The sequence below is a fragment of the Toxotes jaculatrix genome, chromosome 18 (genome assembly GCF_017976425.1).
Source record: "Toxotes jaculatrix isolate fToxJac2 chromosome 18, fToxJac2.pri, whole genome shotgun sequence".
Classification (NCBI taxonomy): domain Eukaryota; kingdom Metazoa; phylum Chordata; class Actinopteri; family Toxotidae; genus Toxotes; species Toxotes jaculatrix.
The window spans coordinates 8,826,208-8,842,256 of record NC_054411.1 but is presented as its reverse complement, the minus strand read 5'-3'; the positions used below and the strand labels follow the sequence as shown (position 1 = coordinate 8,842,256).

Genomic DNA, 16,049 nt, shown 5'->3' with positions numbered 1-16,049 from the left:
GTTAGTCTTTTCTTTCTTACTAAGGAGCACCATGGGTTTATGATGGGTCTCAATCAGCTGGAGGACAGTTGAGGCCTTTTTCTCTAAACTAATTACCGTGCTAAGAGAAAATAGTCGGGTTGCAGTGTAATCCCCCGTCTGGTTGACTCCACTGATAGATGAGGAACACTTGACCGAGTCAGGATCTGGGTATCTCACCATCTTGGCGAATCTTTCCTAGGGGAATCCCATTGTCACCCAAGCAATTTCCCTGAAGTAGGCTTGAACATACTTTCTAAAGAGACAACAGCTAATTGTGCCTTTTCATGTTCTGAGATTATTATCCTTGAAGACAACGCTTGTGACACTACTTGTGGAATGTTTACTGAAAAGAAACATAGCATACCAAGGTACGACACTTTTCTATTTAAAATTAACCTTGTAATTTTGCAAATGTATGCACAAGACATTAGCTAGAATTAAATAAAGTTAAAATCAGTGCCACTTAGTGTTGCCTCAGGGCAGAGGTGGGTATGAATATTATTGAAAATACATTGCCATGCATCTACCACACTGTGCAGGTCAGTCAATTCGAAAATTCTTAACAAAAAAAAAAAAACAAACTTAAATGCAATTTATTTGTATCTGCATGTCTTCTACATAACCTCAGGAACCTGCAGTACAGAAATTCTTGAGCACACAAATCTTACCTGCACACAGCAGGGCAAATCACAGTGTGGGTAGTGAGCTCAAAAGAGGGGTGTAGAGTTTGGTAATAAAAAAAGTAAATTGTGTTGTACTAGGGAGCATGTAGTAAATATGAGAATCAGAAATTGTACACAGAGGAACAACACAAACAACGGGATATGTGTGTCATTAAAGGTCAACTTTTTTCATTTATGTCAAGAGCAGACGATCTGTGGTAGTTCTGCAGTATGTGGATTGTGTTTAGGTTTGTTTTTTTCAAAGGCCAGTCTGGGTCAAACTTTACAGTTGTTTATTTCGGTTGGCCTGGGTTCTTCTCCCAAGTGACTTAATTTGGTAGCAAGACTGGGCACAGCTCAAAACAAACTGCTTAACTACTCCTCTTGCTGCTTTCACTGAGAATGTCAGACTTGTATGCTATATTAGAAAGACAACAGCCACTTGTGAGAGGCTGCATTCCAAATCCAAATCATTCCAAATTACATTTCACCAGAAGAACTGCAAATTCATGCAAACATCAGGCTCAAAAACAGGCACGTGTTTTGACTTCTCCTGTTTCCTCAAAAGAGGTGGTAGAAAACTTTTCGTTCGATCAGACAATCTAAGATTTAGAGATTGACATCTCTTAGTTGCAATAGTTAGTGAGTTATCAAGGGGACTTCACAAGAAGCTGGGGATGTGGAGTACCAGGGGTCTAAAGAACCACTGCAGAGGTACTATGCAAGTGAAGGAGACACAGCCAACTTCTTACTGCAATACATCTAAGAGACTAGCTAGAGAACTATCTAAAGTACACACATCCATACAGAAAAACACACAGAGGGGGCACATGCGTATTTTAGAGCAAAGTCCAGGTACACACTGAGAGTGGATGAAATGAAGAAGTCTGTCCTTCTTGCATACCTAAAGCCTTACTAATACTGCAGTCAGCACAGCGTGTGCTTTCAGTGGAAGCCAGGGCGATCATCAAATCCAAGAATACCATGTGAATATTTGTATCCTTTCCAAGTTGTGTTGAAGACAGCAAAATTCATCAGGGTGAGCTGTGAGAAGACTGCACAGCTCTCGTGTTCTTTTGTTATGCAAGTGTACAGAATATAGTATTGTGCATCAGTCACATCAACCACAGACTGGCATCTGTACTAAACAAAACAAGGACGTTCCTCTTCTAACTTCAAGGAGTGCCAGGCGATTCTTTGTTTGTGGATGCAGCAAATACTGACAGTTTCAGGACTTGCTCTCATGTTACAGATAATGATGTTGCTTATATCATACAAACAGTTCAAATTTAGCAGTGCTTTTGAAAACATCATGTGCAGTTTTCTCCTGGGATGAGGGAGGAAAGGTTTTCTGCCCTTTGACCTGGATAAATAACTTAAGGAGAATTGTTTCTCTGGACTGTCAGAAACATGGGGGGAGTGAAACCTGGCCTCTGGTGATCTCTTTGTCCAGCTCTAGCAAGAATCATACAGCACTAATTATAACAGCTAACATATTAGTAGCAGGGATCCAATTATGGGTTGTGGCCACAGAAGTCATGTTAAAACTCATGAATCAGCAAAATCTTCAAGAGAACCAAGAAATAAAATCAGCACTCCACTGACAGTGAATTTTGTATTTTTAGCTAAAACCACATTAAACAACACAAAGAATTTTGCATCAAGTAATTGTATTCTTTTGCTCTTTCTGTAAATACACTGTTTTTGCAAATGTGAACATAACATGATAGCAGAAAGGCAGGCTCAGTTAGATTTTGTAAATTCTCATTGTGATTCTGCTGAGTCCAATTTGATTCAGAACTATGACAGGATGTTACAAGACAAGCCCTAGGTTAACCAAGGAAACTAAACGTCATCAAAATAAAACTCACTGAATCATCTCTTTATCTACCAGGCAAACACAATATACACCTTGCTGCCTGGACTGTGTGGCGCATAAGTTACAGGTGGAAGACAACTGGTCTACGAGCTCCTGCTAAACTGAGACTGAAAAAGAAACGCAGTCTGATCTTTTAAAATAATCTTTGATTAACCAGCAATAAAAAGAGTGAACGTCAGCTGTTCATGTATGCTGAAGCTGCAAAATTCCTCAAAATCAGCAACACGGTGATACCACTGCATGCCACATCATGCTGAGGTTTTGTGCTTTGTCATGTTGGAGGTGCCTCCCACCTTGGAAGGAAAGGTATCCCTTACACTTTGGTAAATGTTTGTCTTTTCATGAGGCTCTGCCAGCACTAACAGATACATTATTAGGTGCTTTGCTTCTTGCCAGTGAAATGGCAACAGCCAAAAGGCACAATTTAGTCCCACAAGGCCCCACAGTTATTTACAAGGGGTCTCAGGTGGAGGAGGAAAAACCAAGTCACCTCTCAGGTTCTTTGTCCTGCCCCCACCTTCGAACTGCATTGTCTCTTCCTGCCAGCACACAACAAATAATTTGCTCACCAGAGACCAACTATTTACTGTGTTTGTTTGCTCTGCTGTCATCGACAGCCAGTGTGACCCCCTCCTCAGCTAGGAAGCAGCCACTCAACTAACCCAACACAGGAGCTGGTTACCACAGCAACCAGGACCCAGACTTATTTCCCAGCTTTAGTTCTTTGACCAGGACAAGACCAATTCATTTTGGCAAAGGGAAAGAAATCCATCAAAATATTGTTTTAACTCTAATCAATTGTGAACTGTCAATTGTGACTTGGCTCAAAAGCAGGAAGGTAATAAGCAGATAGGAGAGGTTGTTGTTTCTCCAAATGACTATCAAATGAAAAAACAACACATTGGGCAATGAAAAGCTTAATTTTAGTTGAGGTTTCTGCACTGGTGGGATGAAAAGGATATCAAGGAATTCACATTTTGCACTGCAGCTTTAAAGCTTCCAGAAAAGGTGCTTATGAATTATGGAAGAATTGTGCGAGGGTCCCACTGCTGACCTCCTCTTTGCAACATTCACCACAGTCCAAAACAGACAGAAAATCGTGTTTCCTTGTGCCTAACAAATGTAAACTCAAAATGCATTTACATCTGCTATTTTTAAGCATCCTCCACTGCCAGTCTTTATAACTAAGTGCTCAGTCGATTTGAATGCAACATGGAGGTGGTACTATTTTTCCCTGTCTGTCTTTTATTTCATGCTAATGCATCTCAGTGCGCTCGTGACAAAAATGTACATCCTGCTATATTGTCAATTAACAGAGACTTTCTACACGGGCCAAGAGGAACGTCACTTAAATATGAGATGCAAAAGCATTTTTACAATTAAAAAATAAATAAATAAACAAACACAAAGTACAGAGTGTCATAACAGTGAGTGTGTCTGTTGCATTAGTCACTTTACATCCCAATGGCAAAGTTTCACTCCGTGAAAATGTCCTCACCAAAAGGAACATTCAAACCATGTGTGTATGCATGCAGAATTGCCTACTGTCTGTACAATAGCATGTCTACTCTGGGGCTCAGAGGAACACTGTGGTTGCCTGCTCGGTGGTGCCGTGTGGCCAGCGCTACTGAAAGTAGCAGCATCTGCCACAGGGATATACAGCAACACTAGCCACAGGCATGTTAACTGTAGCTCATGACCCATAAATGTAAGGCCATTGTCCATTGCCACAGCACTAACTAAAATTTTCTGTCTCTGCCTCTGTGTCTCTTTCAGCCCGTATAATTACAGCTTCACCCTCCACAGTAATTAGGGACTGTTTCAACAAGGATGTGGAATGTCTCCATCTATTTTTCCTTCTCTTCATCTCCTTCTTTCTTCCACCCCCACAATAAAGCATTTTAATGCTTTCTATAAAGCAAAGGAAATCCTTATGTATGCTGTTTTTGTGACAGATAAGTAATATTTTGGACGATAGCCATGTTAGCAAAACTGACTTTCAAAATCAACCTTTTCTGTCAGCAACAGATACAAAGCTTCTTTGCAGTCAATACAGTGTAGCCTTGGATCTAGCACTGAGTATCTCCAGTCTCTGTCCTTGAAAAAGCAGTGATGAGTAAAAGAAAAGAGCGAATGTCTCTAAACCATCCGCCCCCGGACGTGCAAAGAAGGTGGGTGTGTGGAGCAATAGTCTTCTCTCTGCATCGCAGTCAAAGGCACAGGGAACAAATCTGCTGTTCCACAGGCAATGAATGTTATGATATCTCCTGCAGTGCATAATGTAATCTTTTCAAGGCCCTGGGCAGCAGCAGGCATAAACTTGTTGAAACACTATATTCTGGAGGCAGATGTTCGGGAGCTGAAGTCATTTTAAACTCCATTAAATTGCACATTATGAGGCAAGTGGTGCCTGATGTGATAAACTGCCGTAGAAAAAAGGTAAATAAAGTGATGGATGATGTCTTCATTCAAGTGACTCTGAACGACTTCTTCATGCAAGATCACAAGGACAAAACACAACACTGTACATACAGCACACAGGGTTGGTTTACACTTGACCACTTATGGGGCTTTTATAGAGCATTTTTCATCAATTACAACAGGTTCAACATCTCCCTTTTATCTCTCTCTGAAACAAACACATGAATACTTGAAAAAGACTGTGTGACCTCCCTCTCCATGGTTTTTCCTCCCTCTCGGTCGCCTTCTCCAGCCCTTCACCAACTGCAAGTCTTTTAGCACAATGATATGACAGAAACACATAAGAATAATGGCACGTTGTTGCTAAGAGACCACCTGTTCAGATCTCCCACATGAGATTGTGGTGAAACTGTAGTCCTCTTATCATCATCAGAATATCATTCATTTGAGTGTAGCGAATGTCACGACAATATTGCAACTGAGAGAGAAACCTATTATGTAACAAGATGTCTTTTAACTAGGAAAACTGCATTTCAGATCAGGGTTTTTAATCAAACAGCATACAGCAGCAGTATCAGACTCATGACACAATGAAGATCTCATAACCAGAGAGTATAGAGTATCACGCTTGATCCAGTTCACGTCAAACAACTTCTTTGCCCTCTTGACAACAGCCATTTGAGAAAACAGCATCCACTGTTTTCCAGGTTGTGTTGACAATCAGGGAGTGGTGCTGCATGGGAAAATGAGTGTTGTCCTGAGGGCTGGTAGAGACGAGACACACCCTTCTATTCCCTTACCTGCAAGGGTGTGTTCAAAACCTGCACCACGTCAGGCACCGAACACACCACACTTCCTATGACAAAGACTCTGAATAAATACAAGTAAAATTTATATTGTGCTACAGGGTGTGTTCAACTGCCTCCCCTCCATGTAACCTTCCACAACCTTTACTATTTATTCTATTTACTATTTATTATGTTTATTGTTGAATTAAAAGGTTAAATGGTTGCGTCAATGACTGACTTAAGAAACAGCCCTATTCTTCTTCAGCCTCTATTTTGATTAATCTGTTTGTTCACTTCAACATGTCCTCCCCCTCCAAGCCAGGTCAGCACTTAGACTTAACCCACTGGCATGCTAAGAGGCTTGACCCAGGGCACCACTTCTCTCAGACACCCAGCAACACAGCCAGCTGGTGGAGATGACTGTGGTGCACACAGACACACACAGACACACACAAACACGCAAGCACTGAGTGTCAGTCTTAAGTATCTGTCTCACCCTGTCGACGCGGGAATGACTAGATGCCAATCGCCACGTCTGGAACTGCCTGTCTATGTGAGGGAGGAGAATTGAAGTGAGTCACGGAGGATCACGCTGGGATTGCTAGGTTTATAGGGTTGACTCCCCCGCTGATTAAGATAAAGTCATCTCAAAAAAAAAACAACAAAAAAAAAAAAAAAACCTAAGAAGCTCCTTTGGCCTTCACCAAAGGAAGAACGCTCGCAGTGAGATTCTGAATCCTGAGTCTCACCCTCACTGTGCCTACAGTCCCAGCCCTGTTAAACACACACGCTCAACTGGGCTACCGTGAGTCACAGCAGTGGAGTTACCCCCCTCTTTTCCCCTGTGATTACTCAGTATATGCCCAACTGCTGGCTGCAATGACTTTGCAGCCACCGTATGTTTTTTTTTGTTTTTTACATCTCCTCTTCCTCAGGAGATATCTGCTTGCATACAAAGCAGACAAACACAATTACCGCCTCTGGAGACATCCAAATGTGCACCGAGTAGAGAAAGAGGCAGAGTTATAGTGGGCAGCCAGGGTTGGTAAGGTTAAAGTAATTATTTTCCCCCAGAACTGGCCGCGGGAGTGTTTCCAACACTATGAGGTGCAAACTTTTAGCAAATCCATTAAAAAAGGTAAGAAGCTGAAAAAAGTCAAAGGTACAACAGTATAAACATAACAACTTCAGGGAAGAAGTCAATGTTTAGTCCCACCCAGCACTATGGAGGAAAATATACAATCATCCTGCACTGCTGTCTGTGTCAGTGATGATGGGGTAAACTAATTTTGCATTTATGTCTAGATTTTTTTCATTTAGCATCTTTCATTTACGTATATGAATGATATCAATTCAGATCTAATTTTAATACTTACACAACAAGCCCCACAGATTCACAGTTCTCCCAGTGTGGCTGACAGTCCCATGAAATTAAAGGTGACAGTCTGCACTTCAGCCTCAGACAATGTGTCATTCTGCATCCAAACTAATATCAGAAGATTTCAGTGACCAGACAAGCTGATTACCACCTACCTCTACAATAAATTACCATCACAGAAAAAGCCAAAAAAAACAAATGTGGTTTGAGGGTATAAACACCTAGAAGCATGCAGTATACTGTGAAAGACTGGTGCTTTTCATCACTGAGTGGTGGGAGTCAAACTGAATCCATCTCTTTAAATATTAAACGACACTAAGAAACTTGTTTTTCCACCACGGGGTTGGTGAAGAAAACATGAAGAGTGCCAAATAAGCAGTGACTATAGATAACACTCTCTCTGACCCCCTAGCTTTTGCCACTGGGTCAGATCCCCAGTGTGGAAGAGGGACCGCGTCTCTCCACTCCACTGCCCGTCAGCGTTCCTGGCTGTCAGGGCTCTGACGGGGTGCTTTCACCCCAGAGACAGAGCCCCATTGCTGGGCTTGCATGAATGAGCAACACCATCTGCGGAAGGACCTGTTCCTCCCCAAGGGTTCAGGATCCAGACTTATCCAACTTGTCCATGTTGATTAACCCACATTAGTAGGTGTAAACACTCGGACAAACCCCGACAGAGCATAGCATCTAATTCACAATGAGAAGGATACACTGTGGGCTGTGTGACCAATTTGGCACAGAAATAGCCACCTGAAATGTTCGCTTCCCTTGTTGGCTCTAAAAGAAGCACCAGTCACTCATCTGACCTCCTTTCTGATAGATGTCTATTCCCTGTAGGAGAATGAGCAGCTCCCCTCTGCCCGTGCCTGGCAGTATGTTAGAGGAACTACAGCTGGCTTAGGACACAGGGACAGTTAAAAGTAGAGCAACATTTAATTTGTAAATAATGACCAGAAAGACACTGAAAGAGACCTAGAGCTCTAATCAAAACAGAAGCCTGAGATTGTCACAAAGCACACAGACACAGGTGTGGAGCCCCTATAACATGAAGTTTTGTTAACATTCCATCAGTACATGTCTGCAACTCTGAAACATGGCAGAGATAGTGATTCAAAGCCAGCAAGTAATAAACCTATTAATATATTTGTTAATCCACGTAAAGTCAATCATCAGTCATTTTGATAATCCATTAAAGAGACACTCCTCAACCAACAATGACAAATCTCCACATTAACCCCACATTAGCTGCTTCTCTTCATTTTATATCAAAGGAAATCAGCTACATTTCAGCTTCGGGTTGTTGCTTGGACATAACAGGTAAATTGGAGGGCATCATTTGGGGGACTGGTAAATCGCATTTGTTGCATTCCCCCTTATTTTCTGCCATTTTATAGAGAGAATGATCCAATTATTGCGGGGGGGAGGGAGGGTTTCAAGAGACCAATCCTTTTACAAGCATGTAAAACTTAGAATCACTGAAAATCTTACTTTTGAGAATTGAGGCTTAACATTAGCATGCAAAGTTCACACAGGCCTTCTTTTATGTAGAGCAGGTTTGAATGTTGAAATCCCCATGGGGCAAATGTTTACTTGTTGCAACAGATAAGCCCAGCCTTCTCTCTCCGTCAAACACTGACTTCTGGAATGCAGAACGCAGCATGTTTTTATTCCTGCAAGGAAGCCATTCTATAGAAATCCAGTGGTGTTCTAGGAAAGGCCTACACCACTATCAGTGAAGCAGTTGGATTGTAGGAATACAATACAGGCCTACGTGTAGGAACAGACTGAGTGAATGAATGAGTGGCTTTGATTTTGCAAGCACGAGGGAAATTTTGGCTGGCAGGTGTTGCCTTAATTATCAAACCTGGTGTCGCGCAAAAAGTGTGTGGAGGTGGAAGACAGAGTATTTCGATCAAATGGCAACTGATCAAATAAATAAATCAACCAACCAACTGAGCTGCGCCTCTCCCTAAAGAGATTATCGAAGAAAAAAAAAAAGTACGAGGCTTGAATCCGGCTTGACCAACAAATAATGAAATCTGATTCACGGAGGATTTTCAGAGCGTGTGTGGCGCCTGGATCCATTTTTTATTACATGCATCTCAAAACTTTATTCATTAGTTGAACCTTACCTTATAGACATTTTCCGTCAAGCGGTGAACCTCGTCGGTGCGAGACATCGTAAAATCTTCAGCCAGGACCATAAACGGTTTTTTTCCTTGAAACGTGTATCCGCGTGAAAGGGGGAGAAATGGCTAAACAGGCTACACGAGGCTGATCAGACCGTAGGCGAGGCAATGCGCCCGTGGGAGAGTGATGAGACGATGCTGCGCTCCCGAAACCCCACTCCAACTAAACACACCTTCCCTCTCCAAAGCTGACAGTCCCCCGCTGCTGCCTTCACTGACTCCTGAAGAGCTCCGTTTTTCTCGCCATCTCAGGCGCGCCGTCGAAGTGTTCACAAAGCAAGTCAGAAATACAATAAAACCAAAATGGATATTGTACCATTACGTATATAGAGTTCACTTCATAAAACACACAATGCATTAGGCTGGACAAACAGGAGAAAATACAGAAGTTTAACTAATTACTAAATAATACCAAAAAAATGAAGAGGTTGAAAATAAAGGCTATTGTTTAATAAATTAAACATTATTACAACAATCACTACCATGTTGACAAGGGTTCCATATTATAAAATGTTCATTTACCACTTGCTCACTCAAATCCTAAACGCAATATAAATGCATTGTTCTGTACCAGTTTAGCTCCACCATTCCCATACTGCACAGAGGCAAATGTGTTTATCTGCAAATAACATTTTACAGCTTTCGAAAGTATTGTTCTGTCCTCAGGTAAGAAAAAAAAATTGTCATTTTGCATTTGCCTATTCATATTGACACTTTTAGTGTGTGTTATGATAAGCTTAAAAAGACACAACTCCACCCTGTAATCTGCATCCATCTAAAACAACAAGTGTCTGGGTTTACGCAAATGTCATAAAATATAGGTGGAGTCACCCTGCCATTTTGAAAATGAAACCTGTATGTTTTGTTTTGTTTTGTTTTTCATATATCACTTGAACAAAGAGTTACAGTATGTACCCTGCCCCCCTCACAGTGCACCATGTCCACCTGTGTCTTTCAGAGGACCGGTGTGGTTCTTTTTTAGCTATTTCCTGTCCATTAAAGCCTCTGTTCACACCGCTGCTCGGTGAGTAGCCTATAAATGATGTTCAGTGCAGCAGTCACCAAGAAGTTTCTCTTCTTTCAGTTTACAAAATAATATTTTATGTATATCATTGCATTACCTAAGGATGTAAGCCAGTCATACTCTGACTGTTTTCAGTAACACCATAGGTGATGTTTTTCTCACAGTGGATAATTTATGTTAGCTTCATTGTGTATGCTAATTAGAGTCTAAGTGCCCACTTAGTGTAGGATTGTAAATAGTATATTGGCCTTCTTGTCTAAACATCTCCCACATATCGGCAACATGAATTTTCTACTTCATGTCAATAACCACACACACACTCCACTGATGGGATGTGAATGAAGACACCTGTTTCATACTGTGCTGAGTCAAAAAACTGGCAAGGAGTGCCACCTTCTGGAGAATGCAGGTCACACCAACTGAGAATGTGAACAAATATTAGAGAGCCAAAGAACCTTACTTGTTTTAACACAGTTTTAAAAAGAGAGAAAAAAAAACCCATGAATAAGTTTGTGAAAGAAAAGCCAAGACAGCATGTTGTTGCCACAGCTCAATTTAATATGTAAAACAACCAAATGTAATGTGTAAAACATCTAAAAATTAGTCCTGTAATTCAGTTAGGCCTTAACTAGCACAGTTACAATGTGACATTGTTTTGCTAATACAAGTCAGACATGGAGGAACATAGCATAACACTTCCTTTATGCAGATACTTCAGCGGAGCAGTGAACCAAAGCCCAGACACAGAGCTGATCCTGTAAAATGCGCTAAGGTACACGCATGTCTGCAGGTCCCACCTTCAGCTGCAAAGAATTAAAGATGAAATACTGAAATTAACCAAATACCTGTCAGAACAAAGACAGCCTAATCATTTTATTTGGAGTTCAACACTGGATATCAACCACCAGTTAGGCTGCCAGCATCTCTCTGTCTGACTTGTCCTTTGCTTGTCTCTTCTCTAGAAAACAAAGTAAAGCAAATATAATCAGTCTGACATCAATTACAAGTATATCAGTCATGTAAGGAATGTTTTGTGGTGTGAAAAAAGATCAACTATACCTGGTTCAGCTTTAGCTGCTTCTGGGACTTCTGGTATTGGCTCAGTGGGGACCTCTGGAAGTGCTACATCTTCTCCCTGGGGACAGAGACAATAAAGGTTATACAAACAAATACGAGAGAAGCCCAAAGTATCCAGCTGTCAAGATAAAAAAAATGTTTTAAGTTCTGTTTTAAGTTTTTTTTGTTTTGATATTTTGTTCTACAACAAATACAAATATATAAATGAATACAAAATTATTTGCAATGCCATGCAACTTTTGTGTTTTATTTGTATAATTACATCAAACCAAGAATCAGTGTTCAAGAGTGAAATGGTAATTTGTGTAGTTTGATAGGTTGAGAGTGTGTGTCATTTGGAATAACAGATTACAAAAGGAGAAAAATCTGTAGAGGTTTAATTGTTATGAATCAATCAAAATCATATTCACAGCTCTTGCAGTTAAAGACTGTTATTACATTAGAACAATACTGTGTTGACTTCAAAATTCTTCCATCTCTTCTAAAATTATTCCGCCTCCTCAAGAGACAGATATTATACAAATCTGAGGTCAGAGTACCAACATGCAGTTTTGGTATGAAACCGTGCTGCGTGGTCAACGGCTGTAGCCTGTGGTTACACCAGGCCTCAGTGTGTGTACCTATAAATATGAAGTGGGGTGTTACAGGGAAAGAGCATCCATGCTCAGCAAACATTCTCTTTATTTATGAAGGTTAAACATGCAGCTTAACACCCACCTGAGTGATAGCTTCCAGCTCTGCTAAAACGGCGTCCTCATCCTCCTGCGTCAGGGCTCCAACCAGCATTTCATCTATTTGCTGCAGGAACAAAAAAAACATGTTAGCTGACAGCACACTGACAGCTCAGGTTTTTTTTTTTTTGACTTAGAACAGGCACAAACCGTAAACAAATACGAGTTTTTGGAAAGTTCTGGTTTAAGCGGCCTGCATACTCTAAACACATACTATGTAATATGAAGAAATCAATACAAGTATTGTTCAAATTCCATTGAAAAAGATGCTGACCACTAGTTATAGTGCAGTTTAAATGAATTTAAGTTGATATCAGGCTTATACGCAGATTACTGGAGAAGTAGAAATAGCTCTGTGCATGTGTATTTGACTAACATCAAGCAGACATTTACCCTTTGATACTCAATTGATTCCTGGGTCTCATCCAGGATTCTCTCCACATCTTCTATTGACATGATCTGTCGCAGACAAGGAAAGACAGCCCACGTTACATAAGAAATGTGATTAGGATGAAAAGTGTTTTCCACATATTCTGGCTAGCTTGTGAATTTTCTGAGAAAAATCTGCACACTGTATCCAAGGATGTGCAGCAGTCACACCTCTGTAATCAAGGCTTTGCTTCTTAATCCTTTAATCTTCAAACAATGTGCACCAGCAATGCTAACAGAAACCACAAGCTTTTTGTGCCGCTCAATCCTCACCCAGCGATCACATTAAAGAAAGTACTCTTATCGGTGGAAACTCTGATATTGTTAAAATAAACACATGCGTATCTAAGGCCTAGGGGGGGATTTCTTATTACAATAAACTGAAAAGCATATTCCTCAACACAAAAGGAAGGAAAAAAAAACAGAAAAGGATATCTACCTCGTGCATACTCTTCAGACAGTCATTCCCAACCTTAAGCCCTTCGATGACTTTCATCTCAATTTGCATGAACTCAATATCTTGAACCTGTTGACAAATGTTACAAGCAAAACAACCAAGAGGTTCATTATGTTAAAATATGATTTTAGAATGTGCAAGTGCTCACTATATCGATTTAGTAAGACAGCTACACCCATCATTCTCTACATTTCTTCTTCTTTTTTTTTTTTTTTTTTACAGCAGCTCAATTGTAAGTTCGATTTTGCACAAAATCTGCTTGATTGCATTATGGTAACCAAGCAGTATAAAGGGAGATTACAACACAAGACAGGATGAGATTCATTGATGTGGGATAAATCTTTTAAACCCACAGAGTATAAATCTGATATTGTCATTTTGCAGAGTTGTTTGCCTTTTGCTAAACTTACAAGAGATTTAGTTATTTAACAGAATATGTTGTGAACCAAGACACCACTACCTTAGCTGCCCTTAAGGTGATAAATTGTTAAATGTTGCTGAATTATAATACTGCAGTACACCTTAGGGGGTGATCCTTATATCATGACAGAACTAAACAGAGCAAAACTTACCATACGCTCCAAGTTTGAAATCTGATTTTCTGTCTTCTCTAGTAGCTGATCCTGATAACGCTTTTTCTTAAGAAGCAGCAGTGCTTTTCTGCAAAAACAAATTAAATGACAAAACATAATATAGCAAAGAATATGTTTCGTTTTTCCCCTATAGTATTCCTACAGTGTGTAGCATTGCATACAGAATAAAACAGATACAATTACAGATGAGCCTGTGTGAGGAGTGTGCATCCCAGGAGTGTGAAGTTCTGCACATAACGCAAGCAGATTTTTTCTTAAATCAATTTCCATTATGCGTAGGACACAACAGCTGTCAGTTTATTAGGTACACCTAACTCAGACTTATGTAAGTGTAAAGGTACCATATTTTCTAGCAGTAAAGTTTTTTTTTTGTTGTTGTTTTTTTTGATACTCACTCTTTCCTGCCATCCTTTAGCAACTGTTTTGCCAGAAGTCGCTCCTTCTCCAGCTGTAAGGTGATTCTCTTTTGGTACTGCTTCAGCTTATCTCTCTGCTGCTTCAGTTGCTGGGAAAACAAACACAATCAGAGATATTTCATACAGTAACAATATAGTCTATGTAAATACAAAATAAAATAAAAAGACCCAGTTTGCCAAATACTACATATTACATTGAGTGGCACACGTGTCCATTGTTTGTATTTGTACAAATACACACGATACAGTCTCACTTAGTTCACAGTTCAATACTATGGGAATACTTGGGAATAATATAATATAAACACAGCAGAAAATATAACCAGTTGATTCAGATCATAACTAATAACGTGTCGACAACGATTAAAAATTACGTTTGACAAAACTACTATTTATCGGTTGTGTGTTTTGACCGCAAGTACAGGGGTTTCTATTTTTTCCTTAAGGTTGTAAGCCGTGGCTTACATTAAAATCCAATGATAAACAGACCGGCTAATATTCCTCAGCTAACACAAGCCCTGTGTTCATGAAACGGGACTAATCTGTTGCTACCGCCGCCGTCAGCTCACCAAAATGGCTTTGTCTTGTTCCGTTACACGAGAAGGTCGACTCTTTCTCCCAAAAACGTTTCCCATTATTTAGCCACATCCCCGCCACATCCTCCTTCATCGACTTACAAAATATCACTTTTTACTGGACATTTTGCCATGATAATAAACAGCCGAAAATGGCTAGCAGGCTAGCTGACGACCACCATATCCACAGTTTTTCCGCGTTTCCTACGGCAAGCGAGGCAGGACCTACAGTCCGTGGTATTACACGACTTCGCTCTAACTGGAGCTCACAGTTCCAGCTTCATGAGGCAGACACAGGCATCGAGATTTCATCCTGTCCATTTGTACAACTGATGGGCTGAGTAACCTTGGACAGCTCCCGACTCCCCGGGCTGGGCGGGGGGTTCCAGGATCAGCACCTTGGACAGTGACCACGACACTTCGTGCCATATTTTCGATAACGTTTACCCACCTGAGCTGAACAGGAAGACTGGAGGGGTATATAGACTATGGGTTGGTCATCTGATCAACCTAAGGTATCACTTCTGAACATTTTATTGGTTTACATTTGTGAAGTTGATCATAATTGTGGTTTGATCCAGGAATCTCCAGTCATATTAAACCACAATCTTCAATAGACACATATACAGATAGGTAGGTACACATGTCTTCTTAGGGCCAGCAGAAGTTCACATTAACATATAATCACCTTTAAAGCTGACATGGCGGAGGAACATATGAAGTTAATTATCATTCATTTGGTGTGGTGTGTGTATGGTCTCTACCAATTCCTGAGGCAAACACCTGTTGTTGTTGTTTTTTTTTTGTTTGTTTGTTTTTTTAACTGCTAAATGCTCCACTGTGTTCACAAGCTAGTCTCTAACTGTCAGTCTGCAGTTTGGTGCTGAGCAGGTAGCGTACAGTGAGGTTTTAGAGCCCTTTTTGACGCTGTTGCTGTGAAAAATAAGCCATTACAAAGCTCCATAAAGCTGAGGGGAGGCGCAAATTGAGAAAATTCTGTCAGTTCATCACTAAAAGCAGCCCTTTTCCCATTTTTTTGCACACTGCCCTTGATAGTTGTCATTAAATATCAATTAGAGCTGATTTAACAAAAAAAACTTAACACCCACACGTTACAGGTGCAACAGAGCACAAGTTATTTTGAAGATGTTCTTTGTAGCAAAGACACATTTTCTGCCAGTTTTAGATTTATGGTTTTGAAAGAGGATTATTGCCCCGTGTGACATCATCAGGTATGGGATTACCCTAATCCCATTACTACAGGTCATTCTAGGCCATCAGCTTGAGAGCAAAAGGATAAACAATCAGTAGTAAAGGATCCCTAAGCTGTTATAATAGTGAATAATGACACAATAACACACAAGTCTGCATACAGCATTTTATGGTCAAATCTTGTTTTATGTTGTCCA

At 40.5% G+C, this 16,049-nt stretch overlaps 2 protein-coding genes across 4 annotated transcripts in view; both read right to left on the bottom strand.

The window, feature by feature from the left end:
- baiap2a (BAR/IMD domain containing adaptor protein 2a) overlaps positions 1-9,512 on the bottom strand; it is a 49,512-nt gene extending 40,000 nt beyond the window's left edge. For both annotated transcript variants that reach the window (XM_041062919.1, XM_041062918.1), the window contains exon 1: positions 9,282-9,512. In XM_041062919.1, coding sequence (XP_040918853.1) covers positions 9,282-9,353 — 72 coding nt within the window. In that variant the 5' untranslated portion in view covers positions 9,354-9,512. The remainder of the gene's footprint in view (positions 1-9,281) is intronic.
- Positions 9,513-10,907: 1,395 nt separating this feature from the next.
- Positions 10,908-14,824, bottom strand: LOC121198692 (charged multivesicular body protein 6-like). Of its 2 annotated transcripts, XM_041062977.1 has the most exons (9): positions 14,635-14,824; positions 14,045-14,154; positions 13,629-13,716; positions 13,039-13,125; positions 12,564-12,629; positions 12,157-12,237; positions 11,422-11,497; positions 11,268-11,320; positions 10,908-11,165 (listed from the first exon to the last, which is right to left on the bottom strand). In XM_041062977.1, the coding sequence occupies exons 1-8, from the start codon at positions 14,698-14,700 to the stop codon at positions 11,271-11,273; spliced, it is 624 nt and encodes a 207-aa protein (XP_040918911.1). In that variant the 5' UTR covers positions 14,701-14,824; the 3' UTR covers positions 10,908-11,165; positions 11,268-11,270. The 2 variants fall into 2 exon arrangements, with proteins under 2 accessions (XP_040918911.1, XP_040918910.1); XM_041062976.1 differs by having other exon boundaries at positions 10,908-11,320.
- Positions 14,825-16,049: the final 1,225 nt, after the last annotated feature.